The 16,586-nt window shown below is 43.2% G+C and overlaps 1 protein-coding gene across 2 annotated transcripts in view; it reads right to left on the reverse strand.

Annotated features, from left to right (window-relative positions):
* NEK11 (NIMA related kinase 11) overlaps positions 1-16,586 on the reverse strand; it is a 329,721-nt gene that overhangs the window by 206,828 nt on the left and 106,307 nt on the right. For both annotated transcript variants that reach the window (XR_010787302.1, XM_066584626.1), the window contains exon 4: positions 2,910-3,028. Coding sequence is in view for 1 of the 2 variants with exons in the window: in XM_066584626.1 (XP_066440723.1) it covers positions 2,910-3,028 (119 nt within the window). In the remaining variant the exon portion in view is untranslated. The remainder of the gene's footprint in view (positions 1-2,909; positions 3,029-16,586) is intronic.

The following is a 16,586-nucleotide window of genomic DNA, read 5'->3' on the forward strand; positions in this document are numbered from 1 at the left end:
CATGCCCGTGCTCCTAAAAGAATTTGAAAAAAATCGGGAAAATTAACAACTATAAAATCAATGCACAGAAATCCGAAGCCCTGAATATCACGCTCCCGCAGGCCAAGGCCTCCCATTTGAGGTCAGCACTCCCCTTCCGCTGGGTTAGCTCACACATAAAATATTTAGGGATAAACATTTCGGGGGACCCAACCTCAGCATACAAACTGAACTTCATTCCCTTTGTCGAGAGACTTGAAAAGGACCTAGGCAAATGGAATCCCCTCTATATTTCATGGAATGAACGTATCAACACAATAAAAATGGATATACTACCCAGATTCCTTTACCTTAGCCAAACTATCCCGATCGGGCTCTCAAGAGCTTTCTTTATAAAAATCAGATCCCTAATCACAAGCTTCGTTTGGAGGGGACACAAACCGCGACTACGATACTCACTATTGACGAGGGAAAAAGAAAGGGGGGTCTGGGTCTGCCGGACTTCTCCCTATACCATAAGGCCAACATCGCAAATTCTGCACTAGACATCTTTAAAAACATAGACACAAAGCTATGGGTGGATATAGAACACTCAGGCAGACCTGGCGAGCTGTATGGAGCCATGTGGATACCACCCAAGTGGGTTAAGTCCATTCCCAACATCTCCCCCTTCAGCCTTCAACTATTCAATACTTGGGCAAGCTTCGCGCCTAGACTAGGAGGATTGGTCACAGTCCCAGGCCCCTTAACACAGCTCATAGCAAACCCGCTATTCGAAATTCCCATAAGCCAGTTAGGGCTGCTATCCCTTCCAGCAGACCCAACGCCACGACTGAGAGATGTGATGACACAGTCAGGACTGAAGCCCATGACCGAGATATTGGGTCAGACCCCGCCACAGCCAGGTTCCTGGCTCCAGTATCTACAGCTGAGGGGTTTTGTGAGCTCGCTGACGCCGAAGGTGAACCTGACGGCACCTCTCACGGAGTTTGAGCAACTCTGCCTATCGAACCTAAACCAGAGACCTATGATTTCCAAGATATATAAAATGCTGTTGGGTTGGGAGACGGAGGACGAGATCCCGAAATACAAAGAGGCCTGGGAGCGGGAATTGGGTGAAAACTTCACCGAGGAGGAGAGGCGCAAAATCTGGGCCCTTACCCACAAGGTCTCTCCAGCAGGCAGAGTCCAGGATCTTAATTACAAGATAGTCTCCAGATGGTATAGGACCCCGGACCAACTACAGAGAATTTTCCGCCACTCCTCCCTGGGGTGCTGGAGATGCAGCGGGAGCAGAGGAACGATGGCTCATATCTGCTGGGAATGCCGCCCAGTGGCCGACCTCTGGAGGAAGGTGACAACTCTGTATAACTATGTCTGCCACGCAGACGTGACAATGACACCTGGATTAGCCCTGCTCTCACTGTTCCCATGTGCTACGAGAGTAGCCAAATCAAGCCTCCTAAAACACTTTATAATCGTAGTGAGAAGGCTCATCCCAAGGTTTTGGCACTCCGCAACCATCCCTACAAGATGCATGTGGGTGGAGGAACTCCACACCCTCATGAGATTTGACGAACTTGGCGCGGACGAGCCCAAACTATGGGAAGCATACTGAAAGACATGGCAGCCATGGGTGGCTTTCAGGAGCACTGACGACCTCAAACACTGGATAGATCAAGGTTCACTTGATTGAGATCCCTCCTCAAGAGTACGGACAACATCTGATACTGCCTCAACCGTCTCCAACCACCTAGCCCCCCTGCCCTCCCCACCCACCCTTCCCGTTCCCCCCACTTCCAGTACCCCTGTCTGTGTTTTAGTTTAAGTAAAATTTAATTAGTTAGGAAAGGAACAGTTTCAACAAGAGTTCAACCTAGGTTCAAGATGGGGCGCCCAATCTCGAGCAACAGACCAAGATCAGGAGGAGAGACCGAGTGGAGGGAATGCTACGGTGAACACGCACCCCACACAACAGACGCCCTCACAAGAGGTAGCCACATTCCCATTCAAACCTCCTCCTCTCCTCTCTTTTTCTACTCTTGGTAGAAGCAGTTGTTTATAGAGCTGTTAAAAAGATAACTACCTTTAAAGTTATCCCTTTCTCTTATTCATGTGAATGGACCATAACTTGATGTCAAACAACGACAGTTTTGCATTTAATTAATAAAACTTATTTGAACCTAAAATCAGCTGTTCTGTTCGCCAGTGGTCCCAGGCGCAGGACCTGCTGTAACTACTTATCGCGGAGGCAACTGCATTAAAGTTAAATGGTTAAAGGGAAAAACATAACCGGCATCATATAATTAAATTCTGAGTTGACAACTGTTTTGGTTCAGCATCAAACATGCTGTTACCGTGTTGTAGAGAAAGTTGTCCAAAAATTATTCAATACTGAAAAGAAATACAGCACCATTTTTCATATGCAGAATAAAATCAGATCCTCTATTTGTCTTTTAATGTGATGGAGGATAAGGAATACAAAATATCCGCTTCAGAACTCACACACATTTCATTGAATAAAATTGCACATCCGTTCTCTACACCAACTGCATAAAAATACAAGGTTCTTAGTGCACATTTTGATCAAAACCTGTGGGCTCATCCAGCACGTCCAGACAAACCCTACTGGATGGGATCCTAGCTGTAAAGACACCTCACTTTGGGTAAAAACCCTCCAAATAATTAAAAAAGCTGGATGCCTGGCTGTATACTCTTATTAAAACACCTGGGATAAATGGATGAATGGAGTGCAGTTGTCGCAGTCATTGCTAGCATGTAACTTTACATTTAATTTATTTAATTGAAGTCCTGCAGGAGAATTATGACATTTCAAGGCTCAAATAAAAAAAAGAATCCATCAATAATTAAAAATACTCAAAATAAGATAACAGAAACTTGTATCAAGGCAAACAAACAGGCAAATTTACCTCTCATGCATGTAATGAACCCCAAGGAGCAGCTGGATGAACCATTCTGTCACTTGCTCTTCAGGGACTATTTCACCACTGTTCTTGATTTCTTGTATTTTACAATCAAGGTCACTGCCCTATAATATAAAGACGACATCACATCAGGAAGTCAGAGACAATGAAGCTTGTATAACACTATAACAAATGAAGATGAAGAGATCGATACAACCAGAATGTCAGCGACCACAGTAAAAAGCTTGTGTACCACAAATCTAAGAATCTGATCATAGAACTATACGAGAATACTAGAGAATTATTTAGTCACTAGGGTGTTGGATTGTGTCCATGCAAAAACAAATTTGGACCTTAAAGGGGTTGTCTGTCCATTTTTACATTGATGACCTATCATCAGTAGTTGATGGATGGGCGTCTGCAGCTCGGGACCCCCATCCATCAGCTGATCGCCCATCCACAGCCCAGTGCAGCGAGACAGATGTCATCACTAGTGGGCAAGGAAGGAAGTTCTGACACAAGCTTCACTCCCAGTGAAATCAATGGGAGAATAGCACTGCTGTAGGACTTCCTTCTTCACTGCAGATCATGACACCGCACCCAGTCGTGACCATGAGAGCGCCGTAACATGCAGCTCTCACATGTATTTCAATAGGAGTGAAGCCGGTGCAGGAGCTTCTTTCCCTGTTGGCTTATGACAATCTCCGGCCCGCTGCACTGGACAGCGGACAACCAATCAGCTGATGGAAGGGGGCCCGAACGGCGTACTCCTGTCCATCAACTACTGATGACCTATCTAGACGATGGGTCATCAGTGGAAAAAAGGCAGACAACCCCTTTAAAAAACCCAATATGCGGCTAGAATCTAAGGTACAAGCGCAGCATCTAAAATTACAAGCTTAGAAACATAATGCAATTTATATAATACATATATATACACATAAACACACAATTCAACAACGGAACCAAAGCAGATCTGTTTTTTTTACTTTGCTGTCTATGAAAAATGGAAGCACACAGAAAGCTATCTGTTTGCTTCTGTTCTTTGCTTCGGTTTGCTTTCTGCTTGCTCTTACAACAAAACAGCTAAAGGGCTTCTTTAGATAACCGGATTTGCACGTGGATTTGCGACATAAAATATATGCGTGCAAATAATAAAATCCATTGATGTCAAGGAGTTGTTTTCAAGAAGGCGTTTTGTGCACACGTTTTGCACGTGCGGGAAAAACAGGACCTACTCTACTTTCCTACATACATGCGCACCAAGGGCCCAATAGAAATCTATAGGAGGTGCCAAATGCACGCTTAATATGCACGCAAATGCACAATAGATTGCGCAGTTCAGGAGACCTCATTTAGCTAGATAGCTTTTTAATTCATGGCGCGGCAGGCAGGGTTCGCGCATGGATGTAAACAGTCCCTGCATGTGCAATAAGTACAGTACTATGCAGGGATGCGTTCGCAAGTCTACCTCATTAACCTTGTTCACTGCACAAATACATTGCGCTGAAGTGTGCGCAATTGCACATACGGTAATCTGAGGCCGCCCAAACAGACAAAAAATGTTAGCATGAAACTAGTCTAGGCGTGCGTTCACAACTGATAGACTTGCTGTGGATTTACGTTAAAAACTGCATCAAAATTTTCACCAAATAGTATGGATTTTGGTGCAGGTTTGCTGCATAAAATCCACAGCAGATCTGCCATGTGTGGGCAAAAGCTGATTCTTTTTTCTAAGCCTGGACAACCTCTTTAATGACAGACCCATTCTGTACTATACACATATGTATAACTGCTATCCTATTGGAAACACTGGACCTTTTGACTACTAGATAGTAATACTACTGCTTCAAATTACGCAACGTAGCATCATGTAACTTTATTTTGAATAGTATTTATTTATCAAACATGTATATTATAATACTGTCTTGACCTTGAAAAATGTATTAAAAATCAACCTTGCAAACAGACACAGGTTGGGGATTTTTGACCCGTTAATCATGTGAAGGCATTGTTATTCGTAAATCATGTGTAAATAGGATTTTTGGCTCTTGAGTATCAAAAGACTATATTAATGTCATTTTGGTATTTGGCAACTAAAGAAGCTGCTGACAATATATGGCTACGTTTCAGTAAACAGAGGAGTTCTTTTAATCATAATTACTTTCTGTTAATTTGTTTTCAGATATTGACATTTACACACGTGTGAAGCTACTGAAAATCTATTACTGAAGCAAATAGATGAAACAGCAAATCACAAGGAGGTAATTATTATTGGAAGACTTTTAGTATCCGGATATAAACTGGGAAGTTTAAACCTGCGGATCTCATAAAGGTAACACGTTTCTGTAAATAACTAAAGATAGTTACCTTACCCAACTTGTACAGGACCCGACTGGGAGGAAGGCCACTTTGGACAGAATATTAAACAACAGACCTGACAGAATCACAGGGGTGCAGGTTGGGGGCATTTGGGAAATAGTGACCATAATATAAAACTTTCAACTTGTCTTTCAAGAAACAGTTTTATAGGGAAGTTACGAAAATACTAAACTTTATGACGGCGAAACTTCGATCAGCTCAGAGATGCCTTTATATTATTGACTGGGAGAATGTCCTCAAAAATAACAAACAATGAATGGGAAATGTTTAAAAACCATTTTAAATACTTACTGGGAGTAGTTCATACATTACAGGAACAAAAGGGTCAGGAATAGGAGAAAACCAATGTAGCTCAATTAAGATGTAAAGTTTGCAATAAACAGCAAATATAACGAGTTTAAACTACTGATGTCAACTGACAACTGAAAGAAGAATTAAGTGAAGAAGCACTAAAAACTCAGTAACAATACTGAATGAATATAAAACACAACTGTAAAGAATAAATTAACATTTAACAGGTTTTTGGACACTTGGCATACAGTGCTTTGACATTGGACTGCAGGGACATCACTATAGCAATATGTATCACTGTTATTTGTGCTTTGACCTAGGACTGCAGTATTTGTTGCAAACGTTTCTTTACTGTGCTGTACTCATCTGTACAGTACTTACATTTTGCAGTACAGTAGGGATTCAGGAGGCAGGCAGCATTCAGCCGGCACTTTGGGGATTTAGCTGCTGTACTGTCAGGAGGCAGGCAGACACAGCAACGTTCAGCTGGCACTGTGCACTGTGGAGAGGGGAGGGGGAGGAGTAGGCGCGCGCTGATGCAGAAGAAACAGGAAGTGACCGGCATCAGCTGTGCGCCAGCTCACTGAGCGGCGCCCGGGGTCATGGAGCGGTCGGCGCCCTTATCTGAGGAATGCAACTTTATTTGAGGGATCGCCGCTGCCCTGACACACATCAACTTAAGCTGAAAACAGTGTTACTTAAGAGCAATGCTACTCAAGGGTTTACTGTATATAAATAGCAAAATGATTAATACTGAAAATGTTGGCCCTTTAATAATGTAGGAAAAGTTGTAGAGGGTGATGAGGAGAAAGCAAATCTATAAAAAAAATGTTCTCAAGTATTCATAGTGGAAAATGAAATATCAGATGAGATGCAGAGTGATAAAGTAAACTCCCCACTAAATTGTTGTTGTTAGTCATTTAGTCATTCACGTCCCTCGGCAACCCCAAAGGCGAGCTTCCTCATGTTTTTTTGGTTTTGCACTGCTTCTTTCAGTTGGTTGATATCCGTGCTAGTGTCAGTGTTACATTCATGTAGGCAAGTGAGCACTGGGTCCACCCAAACATGACCAAGGATTGACAGAGAACACTAGGTGAACTACCACAGATCAGCACCTCTCCCTATCTTCTACTAGGATTAGTGACACAGACCTACCTGAGCAGGTATATCTCCCAATAAATGGTGGTCCAGTGGTCTTCAGAACTGGGAGGAAGCCATGCACCCTAGATAGGGCACATAGACATGCCACCATCGTCAGGGAAAACTGGACAGGGTAAGGAGACACACAGAGCCAGAATCACACCATACAGCAGCCAAAATGCAAACACTAGTAGCAGATGTTAATGCTATAAATGCCAGGTATTAGTTGCTATTTTAATCAAAATATGGAAGCTAGTGAGCCCCTTCACAGCTCCTGGCTATACTGCTAGTCCCTACACTGACCATGAGTCCAGCGACACAACTAAACACACACAAAACACAAACCTTTCTTGCAGCCACCACACATAGAACCTGCTCACTCAACACAGAGAGAGAATGAGAACAGAGACAGCTGACCACACCCATACCTGGAAAAACGGCTCTTATGTGTACTGACCTATAGTGATTGGCTGGCTGGAGACACACACACACACACACACACACACCCAGCACAATTCCCCACACCTGAGCAGGAAAGCTGCGGATCATCTGTAGTACCACAGATCCCAAAAGATAGACGTGACAATCAGCTTTGACAGTATCAGCCATCGTGCTCTTTGGCAGCCAGGTCTTCTTTTGCCACTGATCTGGCCAAGCATTATAGATTTTTCTAGCGACTCTGCTTGCATTACATGGCCAAATTCCAAGAGCCTGACTTGGTCATCTTCCCCTCCAGTGATCTATCGGATCTCCACTAAATGTCACCAGTCTAACCCAGAAAGAAGTGCAGAGCCGCCTTAAAAAGATTAAAATAAACAAATCACCGGGTCCTGTCAGCATACATTACTGGGTTGTAAGGGAATTAAGTAATGCGTGCCAATATTCAAAAAGGGGTAAAAAATTGAACCCAAAACCTACAGACCGGTAAGTCTTACTTCTATTGTGGCTAAATGTTTGAAGGGCTTTTAAGAGATGCTATCCTGGAGTACCTTAAGGAAAATGGCTGTATATCTCCGTACCAGCATGAGTTTATGAGGGGGCTCCTGTCAATCCAACCTGATCAGCTTCTATGAGGAGGTAAGTTCTAGACTGAACTGGGGAGTCACTGGATCTCACGTATGTGGACTTTTCCGATGCGTTAGTTCTGTGCCACAAAAAAAGTTGGTATATAAAATGAGAATGGTTGGTCTGGGCGAGAATTGTGGGTAAGTAACTAGTGATAGAAAGCAGAGAGTGGTTATAAATGGTACATACTCAGATTGGGTCACCGTTACTAGTGGGGTACCACAGGGGGCAGTACTGGGCCCTATTCTTTTTAGTATATTTATTAATGACTTAGTAGAAGGAGTGCACAGTAAGATATCAATATTTATAGATGATACAAAACTATGCAAAGTCATTAACACAAAGGAGAACAGAATGTGGTTGCAAGAGGATCTGGATAAGTTGGGGGCTTGGGCAGAAAAGTGGCAAAGGATAAATGTAAGGCTATGTAAATGGGCAGGGAAAATTGCGCATTACATATCATCATTAGACATTAAATGGGAAACCACTGACATGGAAAAGGACTTGGGGATTTTAGTCAACTGTAAGCTTAACTGAAGCAACCAGTGTCAGGCAGCTGCTGCCAAGGCAACTAGGAAATATGGGGTGCATCAAAAGAGGTCTAGGGGCACATGACGAGAACATTGTTCTTCTTCTTTACAAGTCACTGGTCAGACCACATATGGTATATTGTGTACAGTTTTGGGCACTTGTAATCAAGAAGGACATATCAAAAGCTTGAGTGGGTACAAAGACGGGCAATAAAGCCTGGATGCCTTTCTTTACAATATTGCATGTTATGGTTACTAATTACTTCAGAAGGGTCAGCGATTCAGGGATTATTCCAATTGTCATACTTGGAGTCAGGAAGGAATTTTCTTATCTTAAATGAGGAAACTTGGCTTCTACCTCATTGGGATCTTTTTCGCCTTTCGCTGGATCAACTTTGGGTGTGGGTGGGGGTAATAGGCAGAAATAGATGGACATATGTCTTTTTTCAGCCTAAAATACTATGCTTATATCTCCCTTGGCCTTTAGCTAACAGTGGCCACACTAGGCAGATGTCCCATTAACAATTATACCCTAGGCTCCACCAAGGATTTGATTCTGTTCATTTTCACAATAATATACTGACAGGTAAAATGCTAGTAAAAGAGACAAATTGTGGATTATGCCATTAGCTGCTCCTGCCTTAAGCTAATAGAGGGGACTCTCAAGCCTACTATGTTGCCCATATGTTGTAAAAGTGCAAATGGACAAGGGTAGTCAAAGTTTGACAAACTGCATATAAACAAACTGAACCTGGTGTAAAAGCACTGAAAATGTAATATTATACTCACCCCAATATATTTTTTAAAAGGGTGCCTATAAGTAGCAATGGTGATGACTAGGGATGAGCGAGTATACTCGCTAAGGCACTACTCGCTCGAGTAATGTGCCTTAGCCGAGTATCTCCCTGCTCGTCCCTAAAGATTCGGGGGCCGCCGCAGCTGACAGGTGAGTTGCATCGGAGAGCGGGCGGGAGAGAGGGAGAGATCTCCCCTCCGTTCCTCCCTGCTCTCCCCCGCAGCTCCCCGCGCCAGCCCCCGAATCTTTAGGGACAAGCGGGGAGATACTCGGCTAAGGAACATTACTCGAGCGAGTAGTGCCTTAGCGAGTATACTTGCTCATCCCTAGTGATGACCCCTTTTTTTTTCATTCTCCTTTTTTAAATTCTTAGTGGAGTGAAATATAGAAAAAACTAATTTCCGCCATCTTTCGGTGTGTCTTGCTTCTACAGCGCACAAACTGCAACAAAAATGACTGGATAACTTTATTCTATGGGTCAGTATGAATAGTACGATACCAAACATATATAGTTTTTTTGCTGTACCACTTTTCTTTTTGTTCAAAGATATTACATATTTTAACAATATTTTCTGGCGCCATCTTCTGACAGCCATAGCTTTTTTTTATTTTTCATCGACATAGTTGTGCAACATCTCATTTTTTGAGGGACGTCCTGTAGTTTCCGTTGGTACCATTTGGGAGCACATAAAAAAAGCGCAATTCTGTCTTTTTTTTCTGGCGACGTTCATTGTGCGGGGTAAATAAGGTGTTGTCTTACTAGATCAGACTTTTATGGATGCAGCAATACAGAATCTATGTTTTTGTTTTCTTATTTAGATTATTTTATTATAAATATAGCAAAGGTTTTTTTTTTTAAACTTTTAGGACTTTTTTTTAATAATTAGTAAAACTTTACTAATCTTATTTTTACATTTTTTTTTCTTAGTCCCCAGAGGGGACAACAACTTGTGATGCGTTGATCACTCCTGCAGTATGATGTAATGCCATAGCATTGCATCATACTGCGATCGGACAGGCATTCTATCAAGCCACCTTATGGACATGGCATGATAGGAATTTTGCCATGACAGCCCTGGGACCTTTCAGAAGGCACCTGGCTGCCATGACACCTGCACAGTTCCCTGCGATGCCATCGCGGGGGCCATACAGGACCCCCGAACATCGGTGGGGGGATTAAAATGCTATCAGAATTGACTGTGACATTTAAAGGGTTAGCAGCCCCGATGAGCTGAGCATCTTATTGGAGCTGCTACTGCAGCCAGCGCCCGCGTTGTATGGAGGGAAGTCGCCCCGCGATCTTTCTTCATACACACCCTGAACGTGCAGTACGTAACCTTACATCCTGTTTCGTTAAGGAGTTAACCCTTTGCAATCCAATTTTGGACTCAGGGTTTCCTAGGGGGCTGTCTCTTTCAGCCATAGTACAATGGTGCCACCTGCTGGCTAGAGCCAATACTGCGGTATTGGACATGCTAGAGAGGCCCCCGACAACAGAGCAGTCAGTAATGTACAGTAAGAATGCCCTGCCGGATGTCTTCCGACATCAGAAGCTGTACAGCCTTCAATCCGAATCTTTTTAGATGTCAGACAGTGGATTGGAAAGGGTTAATACATACCCCAATTGGCAGGGAGAGCTATGTAAGCGGACAGCCTAGACAACTTTCTTAGTACTTAAAGGGGTTGTCTCGCGAAAGCAAGTGGGGTTCAGCACTTCTGTATGGCCATATTAATGCACTTTGTAATATACATCGTGCATTAAATATGAGCCATACAGAAGTTATTCACTTACCTTCCCTGCGCTGGCGTCCCCGTCTCCATGGCTCCGTCTAACTTCAGCGTCTAATCGCCCGATTAGACGCGCTTGCGCAGAAGGGTCTTCTGCCCTCGGCTCGGTCTGGCACGAGCGGCGTTCTGGCTCCGCCCCCTTCCACGCGTCATCGCGTAGCTCCACCCCGTCACACGTGCCGATTCCAGCCAATCAGGAGGCTCGAATCGGCACACGTGACGGGGCGGAGCTACGCGATGACGCATAGAAGGGGCGGAGCCAGAACGCCTCTGCTGCCGGACAGACCCGAAGGCAGAAGACCCTTCTGCGCAAGCGCGTCTAATCGGGCGATTAGACGCTGAAGTTAGACGGAGCCATGGAGACGGGGACGCCAGCGCAGGGAAGGTAAGTGAATAACTTCTGTATGGCTCATATTTAATGCACGATGTATATTACAAAGTGCATTAATATGGCCATACAGAAGTACTTAACCCCACTTGCTTTCGCGAGACAACCCCTTTAAGTTGTGCAGAAGTCCCTATGGTTTGGATAAATGCTCCTACAATTATACCGTTGCACATCCCCCTGTGAATAGGCTCTCATGATTGGTGCAGAGGGACAGACAGGAGATCTGGTGTATGCTACAAAGTTTTGCATGTCACTGCTGTCTACAGCTATTGGACTCCTTTGGTTTGGTGTAATTAAAGACACAATTTTCATAATGGGATGCTTATATTAATGCTTCATTTGCCTTATAACAAGTCCATTGATAAAGAGTTTTCTATTTGATCATTAGATGTCAGAAACATCATTGGGTAAGATTGTAGCCAGATGTTCCAACCTTTCAGCCGAGTTGCGGATTACACGATATCGTCGACATGAGCAGGATTTATTTAATGTTATCTGCATGGAAATGACAGTTTACGTAACATTCAGTGAAATACGTCCCGGCCATAATGGATTCATTTCGATGCATAACTAAATGATGTAAATTCCATCCATTTGGTGCAGTGATGTGTGTTCAGTCGCTCACTTTCAGCAAGTATATGATATGTGCCTTCAATGATTATGAGCGTACCATCAAATAGCAGGGAATTCTGGGATGACTGAGGAGGTCCCCTGTTCAAGACCCCAATCTATCAGCTAGAAAGAATGGCTTTCCGTCAGGAGGACGCAGAAAGCTGCCATATGTTGATGATGTTATTTATTCTGTGATTGATGGGCAAGATTGAACATTTACACCACAGCACTGAGCAGCGGATATATACAGATGCAATCAAAACTATTCAATCCACATTGCAAATTGGGCTTATTGGCTGAGTGTTCAAACTTTCAGCTGTTTGCAAAACACCAATAAAATGGGAACAATTTAAATAGCTCAACGCAACTGATAGAACAAGCGGTTTCTCCAAATTCAACACACAATGCCACTTGTAAGGCTACTGTGGTGCCAGAATTGTTCAACACTCTGAACTGAATCCCTCGTAATGGCCCCTTTACATGGGGCGATTATAATTATCCTTCAGAATCATTCAAATTGGCTCTACTAAGTACTAGGAGATAGAGAATGGGTGGAGTAAGCCTGATGTATATAAGGGTCTGGGGCCGTGTGGGATACCCGGGGTCCAGAGGCCTCAAAGAGCTGAAGAGAAAAAACAAGATAAATGTTTGTGAAACTAATTTCAATAGGAGGCACTGCCGTCCAGATAGATCCACCAGATGGTGGTCAAATTGAAGCGAGTGGAGACCCGAAACTGGTAATTCGACGCCGCTCTACAATGAATTACGACAAACAGTGGGATAGAGTTATTCAACTTCTGGTTTTAGTTAATAAAAAGAGCACATACGCGTTTTCGGGGTAGGCGCCTTCATCAGTCAGGCCAGGGAAGACATAACTCTTGGGGCTATGGGCATACCCAAAACCACTGATGGTATCTGATGGCGTTGTGAGCCTATCCAGAGGGCACCAGGAGAAGAGGTCTTGAAAGACAGATGATATACCCCTCATAAAAGAAGCCTTCCGATGCACTACCTGTGTACCGCCTAAGTAGTGTTGGTTTTTGTATTCTTGGGTTTTTATTGTGACTTTACAGGTGTTGCCCACTTACGAAGGGAAGTATTGTGCTGGATGGGTCAGGTAGAGTTTGGGATCATCATGAACTCTTGTGTAATATAGTATCTATGGCTGCCAACAACTAGGAACCCATATACAGGGTCCATTAAAGCCATGAGCGTCATCTGAGCCACTGGTTGGAGAGCACTGACATGCAGCTGAACTACTATATGTAAGGCTCCTTTTAGACGACATGATCTCGTTTGCATGAATGTCATGCACGTAAAATAAATAACACCAAGTCCTGTTTTGGTCAGTATTATAGATGGAAATTACCAATTAAATTCAATGGGATTGTGTAAATACACAGTTAATACATACTTATTCACTACCAATTTACACATAAAGGTAGGAAAAATTTATCTGACCCCCTTAGATCTTTTTTTTTTTTTTTTTGCACCCATGAAAAGCGCAATGAAAAAGCAAGAAGGTCCAAATACGCAGTGAATACCCACAATTTCAGTTTGTGAGAACGCTGCATATTTCAGGGACTGAAACGGTATACACCCACGTGAATTAAACCCTAAATGTAACTACTCCTTAATGTGGCTATGGAGCTCTATGCATTAGGATGGTGTTTCTGTGGATTGCATCTAAAAACGGAGGCATAGGGTGTAAACCGTCAGTGTAATGCACCAAATGGAAGTGTCCAGCAGGCTTTCTATAGCGCACAAACTTTTTCTAGGTTGCTGATAAAGTAGTTCAAATTGTTCCATAAGGTGCACCACTTGGTCAGTGGCCAAGATGCCCTTTAGGACCAGGTTAGATAATAGCCAGCCCTTTCCACCTCTTTAGCACTGACCTTCCTACCTTGGAGGGTGGCTATGGTGCCTGGTAGGGTGGTCAAAGCTGTGCCGCCACCGGTGGGTTGCTGAACAGAGCAGTGTGGAGGTGTGTGCCGGAGCTGAGAATCCAAGATGGCAACTGCCCCCTCTACCAAGGGTTGGTTGCATCCTCTGGGGAAAGTAGAGAGCAGGGCCTTCTATGTCTGGACCTTGCTGACCACATAGAATGATGTGGCGGGTTTGATTCGGCCTGCGGGCCTTAGGTTTGATGAATGTAGTCTAGAGAGATGTTATTAATCTTGTATTTCTGCTTCTCTAGTATACAGAATAGTGTATATAAGCCCTTAGTGATTAAGTGATGATTAGCTTTTCTTCTTTTCATTACTGCATTGTAGACATTAGTTTAGAATAAAGTAACCCAAATCACATATCTTTAGGCAATATATCTGGATATTCACACCCCCACTATGTTCCACTTTCTCTCTGTGTGTTCCACATTGCACAATTTGCATGATAAAGCTTGAGTATTATGGAATAATTACCCTCTGTGGGGCTAAGACTATTTACAAGTTTAACATATTCAAAATTAACACATTCATTTAGGATAAGAACAGTATTCCATGGCAGCCTCTTATTAACAACGCTATTAATATACTTCTATGCTACGTCTCATACAAGATGCAGAAAATGAGTGTCGGAGGAGTCCTCAGATCTGCAACGCTAGAGAAATTCCAATGGACGCCCCGAGAACAAGCATGTTAATGAACGCAGGTAAGATAGGCTTAAGGTCCCTGCTGTCACGGTAAAATGTGCATGACACCGAAATGACAACTACATCAAGAACCGGTGTATGGAGACGGTTTAACCCTTCCATGACTATCCTCTATCTAAAAAACAATGGCATCTTTTGGAATGTTACATTTAAATAATCTGTCGTTCCAAATATTTCCCTTGTCATATCACTACAATCAGTGTAGAGGCAAACGGTTTTTTAGGGGAAACATTTGTGCACTCCCCCCCCCCCCCCCCTTCCCCATTGAGTTCTATAAGGGCTTTTGGTGCACAAATACGAAGAAAAATAGAGCATGTTCTATTTTTTGCGTTACAAAATATGGAAATGTGAATGCATCCATCGAAATCCAATGACCCAGGAGGTCCCTTCCAACTCTACCATTCTATGATATCAATGGGTTCTATTCTCTACATATTGTGTGCGCAAATACGCCCAGAAGTTGCTGCAGTGAAGACCTGTTGTTTCAACATGCAACTTCAGCATATAATGGGTGCAGCAATGTGACCAAAGCAAGAGGAACATCAGCATATGGGCAGAGGTTTAGTAAGGTAAAGTAAAATTCACAACTGCAAATAATCCAGTCACCCCAAATGTATTAAACTACTCTTACGAAGGGTGGTAGAAGGTATTTTGGCACCCTACACAGGAAAGGCAAATTCCAACACCCCCCCCCCCCCCAGTCATAGAATTAATTTAAAATGATAAAGCTCCATACCATTGCTAGTGAAGAGATTAATTGGAACACCAATGGTGGTCTAAGGCAAGTGAATGAGACCAAGTACATTTACATGCCAAATAACCACTCAAAAGGGCGAATTCAAACAATAGCATAAAAATGCCTACCAACAGGGTGACAAACGTTGTCAAAAGTTGTTTCATTTCAGCTTGCCAAGAAAATAGTCGCTCGTTGATCAAAGGACATCTGGTGTAAAGTCACAGTTGTTCGTATTCGAATGACTTGAAAACAAATTTGCATGAAGATACCCCTATAAACAATATCTCAACAACCAACTAAGGAACTAGTTGACCTCCACAGCCTCCAGTGCTATTTGTGCCCTATTCATTGTTGTCCAAGCAGGTTGGCAGGAACTGATAGTGCTGGCATTTTGCCATATAGACAGCAAATTAAAGGCATAAGGCCATTAACATATATGTACAGTCAGGGACGGGTTTATATTCGCAACAAGTACATGCATATAAAACATATGCACACACAAGTACTGTTAACCTACAGACCCCCAAAAAGGACTACAGACAGAGAGAAACAAAGAATGCCTGAGAAGACTAACACAAAATGTATGTTCCTATTGTGTTGGCAGTGGACACTTCTTGAGATCTTGCCTAAAGAAGCCAGGGATTCTCTGCCACCTAGGATCAGTAAGAGAGGCTGTCGTAGGTGACATTGACTCCTCTCCAAACTTTCTGATTCCTGTCTGTGTAACAGTCCTGCTGTGTTCTAGGAATTTGTGAATGGCGTGTTCCGAGGCCTCCTGTATTCTTCCATTGTGTACCTTGACCACACATTTATTTTGACACCTGACATTTCCTCTTTTCGCAAACATGTGAAGATGTCTTACAACGTCTATGTCAAAATTGTTTACATGTAAGCTTGAAATATGCTAATTTGAACAAACCCGTCTGCCTTTCTTGGGTACATCATCTCTGCTCAGGGCCTCAATATGGGCCTGAAGAAACGGACAGTTGCCTTAAACTGGCCAAAGCCCCATCAACCTGAAGAGCATCCAGTGTTTTCTTGGGTTTGCTAATTATTACCGACAGTTAGGCTGCACGATGTTGGGGTATATGGGTGTAGTGTCACGTGACGCCAGTACCTTTGAGGGGGAACTACTGTTGTCCAAGAGTGAAATATTGAGAAGAGTCCATGTAGCTTTTGTGGTAAACCGAAGGTACGCGTTTTACTCAACGCTGTTATTGGTAGTAAAATACACAGTTCACACTTGGCAGAGTTTAGTCAAGCATTAACTTTCATGGTAATTCCGAGGGTAAGAATTCACACAAA

The sequence above is a fragment of the Eleutherodactylus coqui genome, chromosome 12 (assembly GCF_035609145.1).
Source record: "Eleutherodactylus coqui strain aEleCoq1 chromosome 12, aEleCoq1.hap1, whole genome shotgun sequence".
Classification (NCBI taxonomy): Eukaryota; Metazoa; Chordata; class Amphibia; order Anura; family Eleutherodactylidae; genus Eleutherodactylus; species Eleutherodactylus coqui.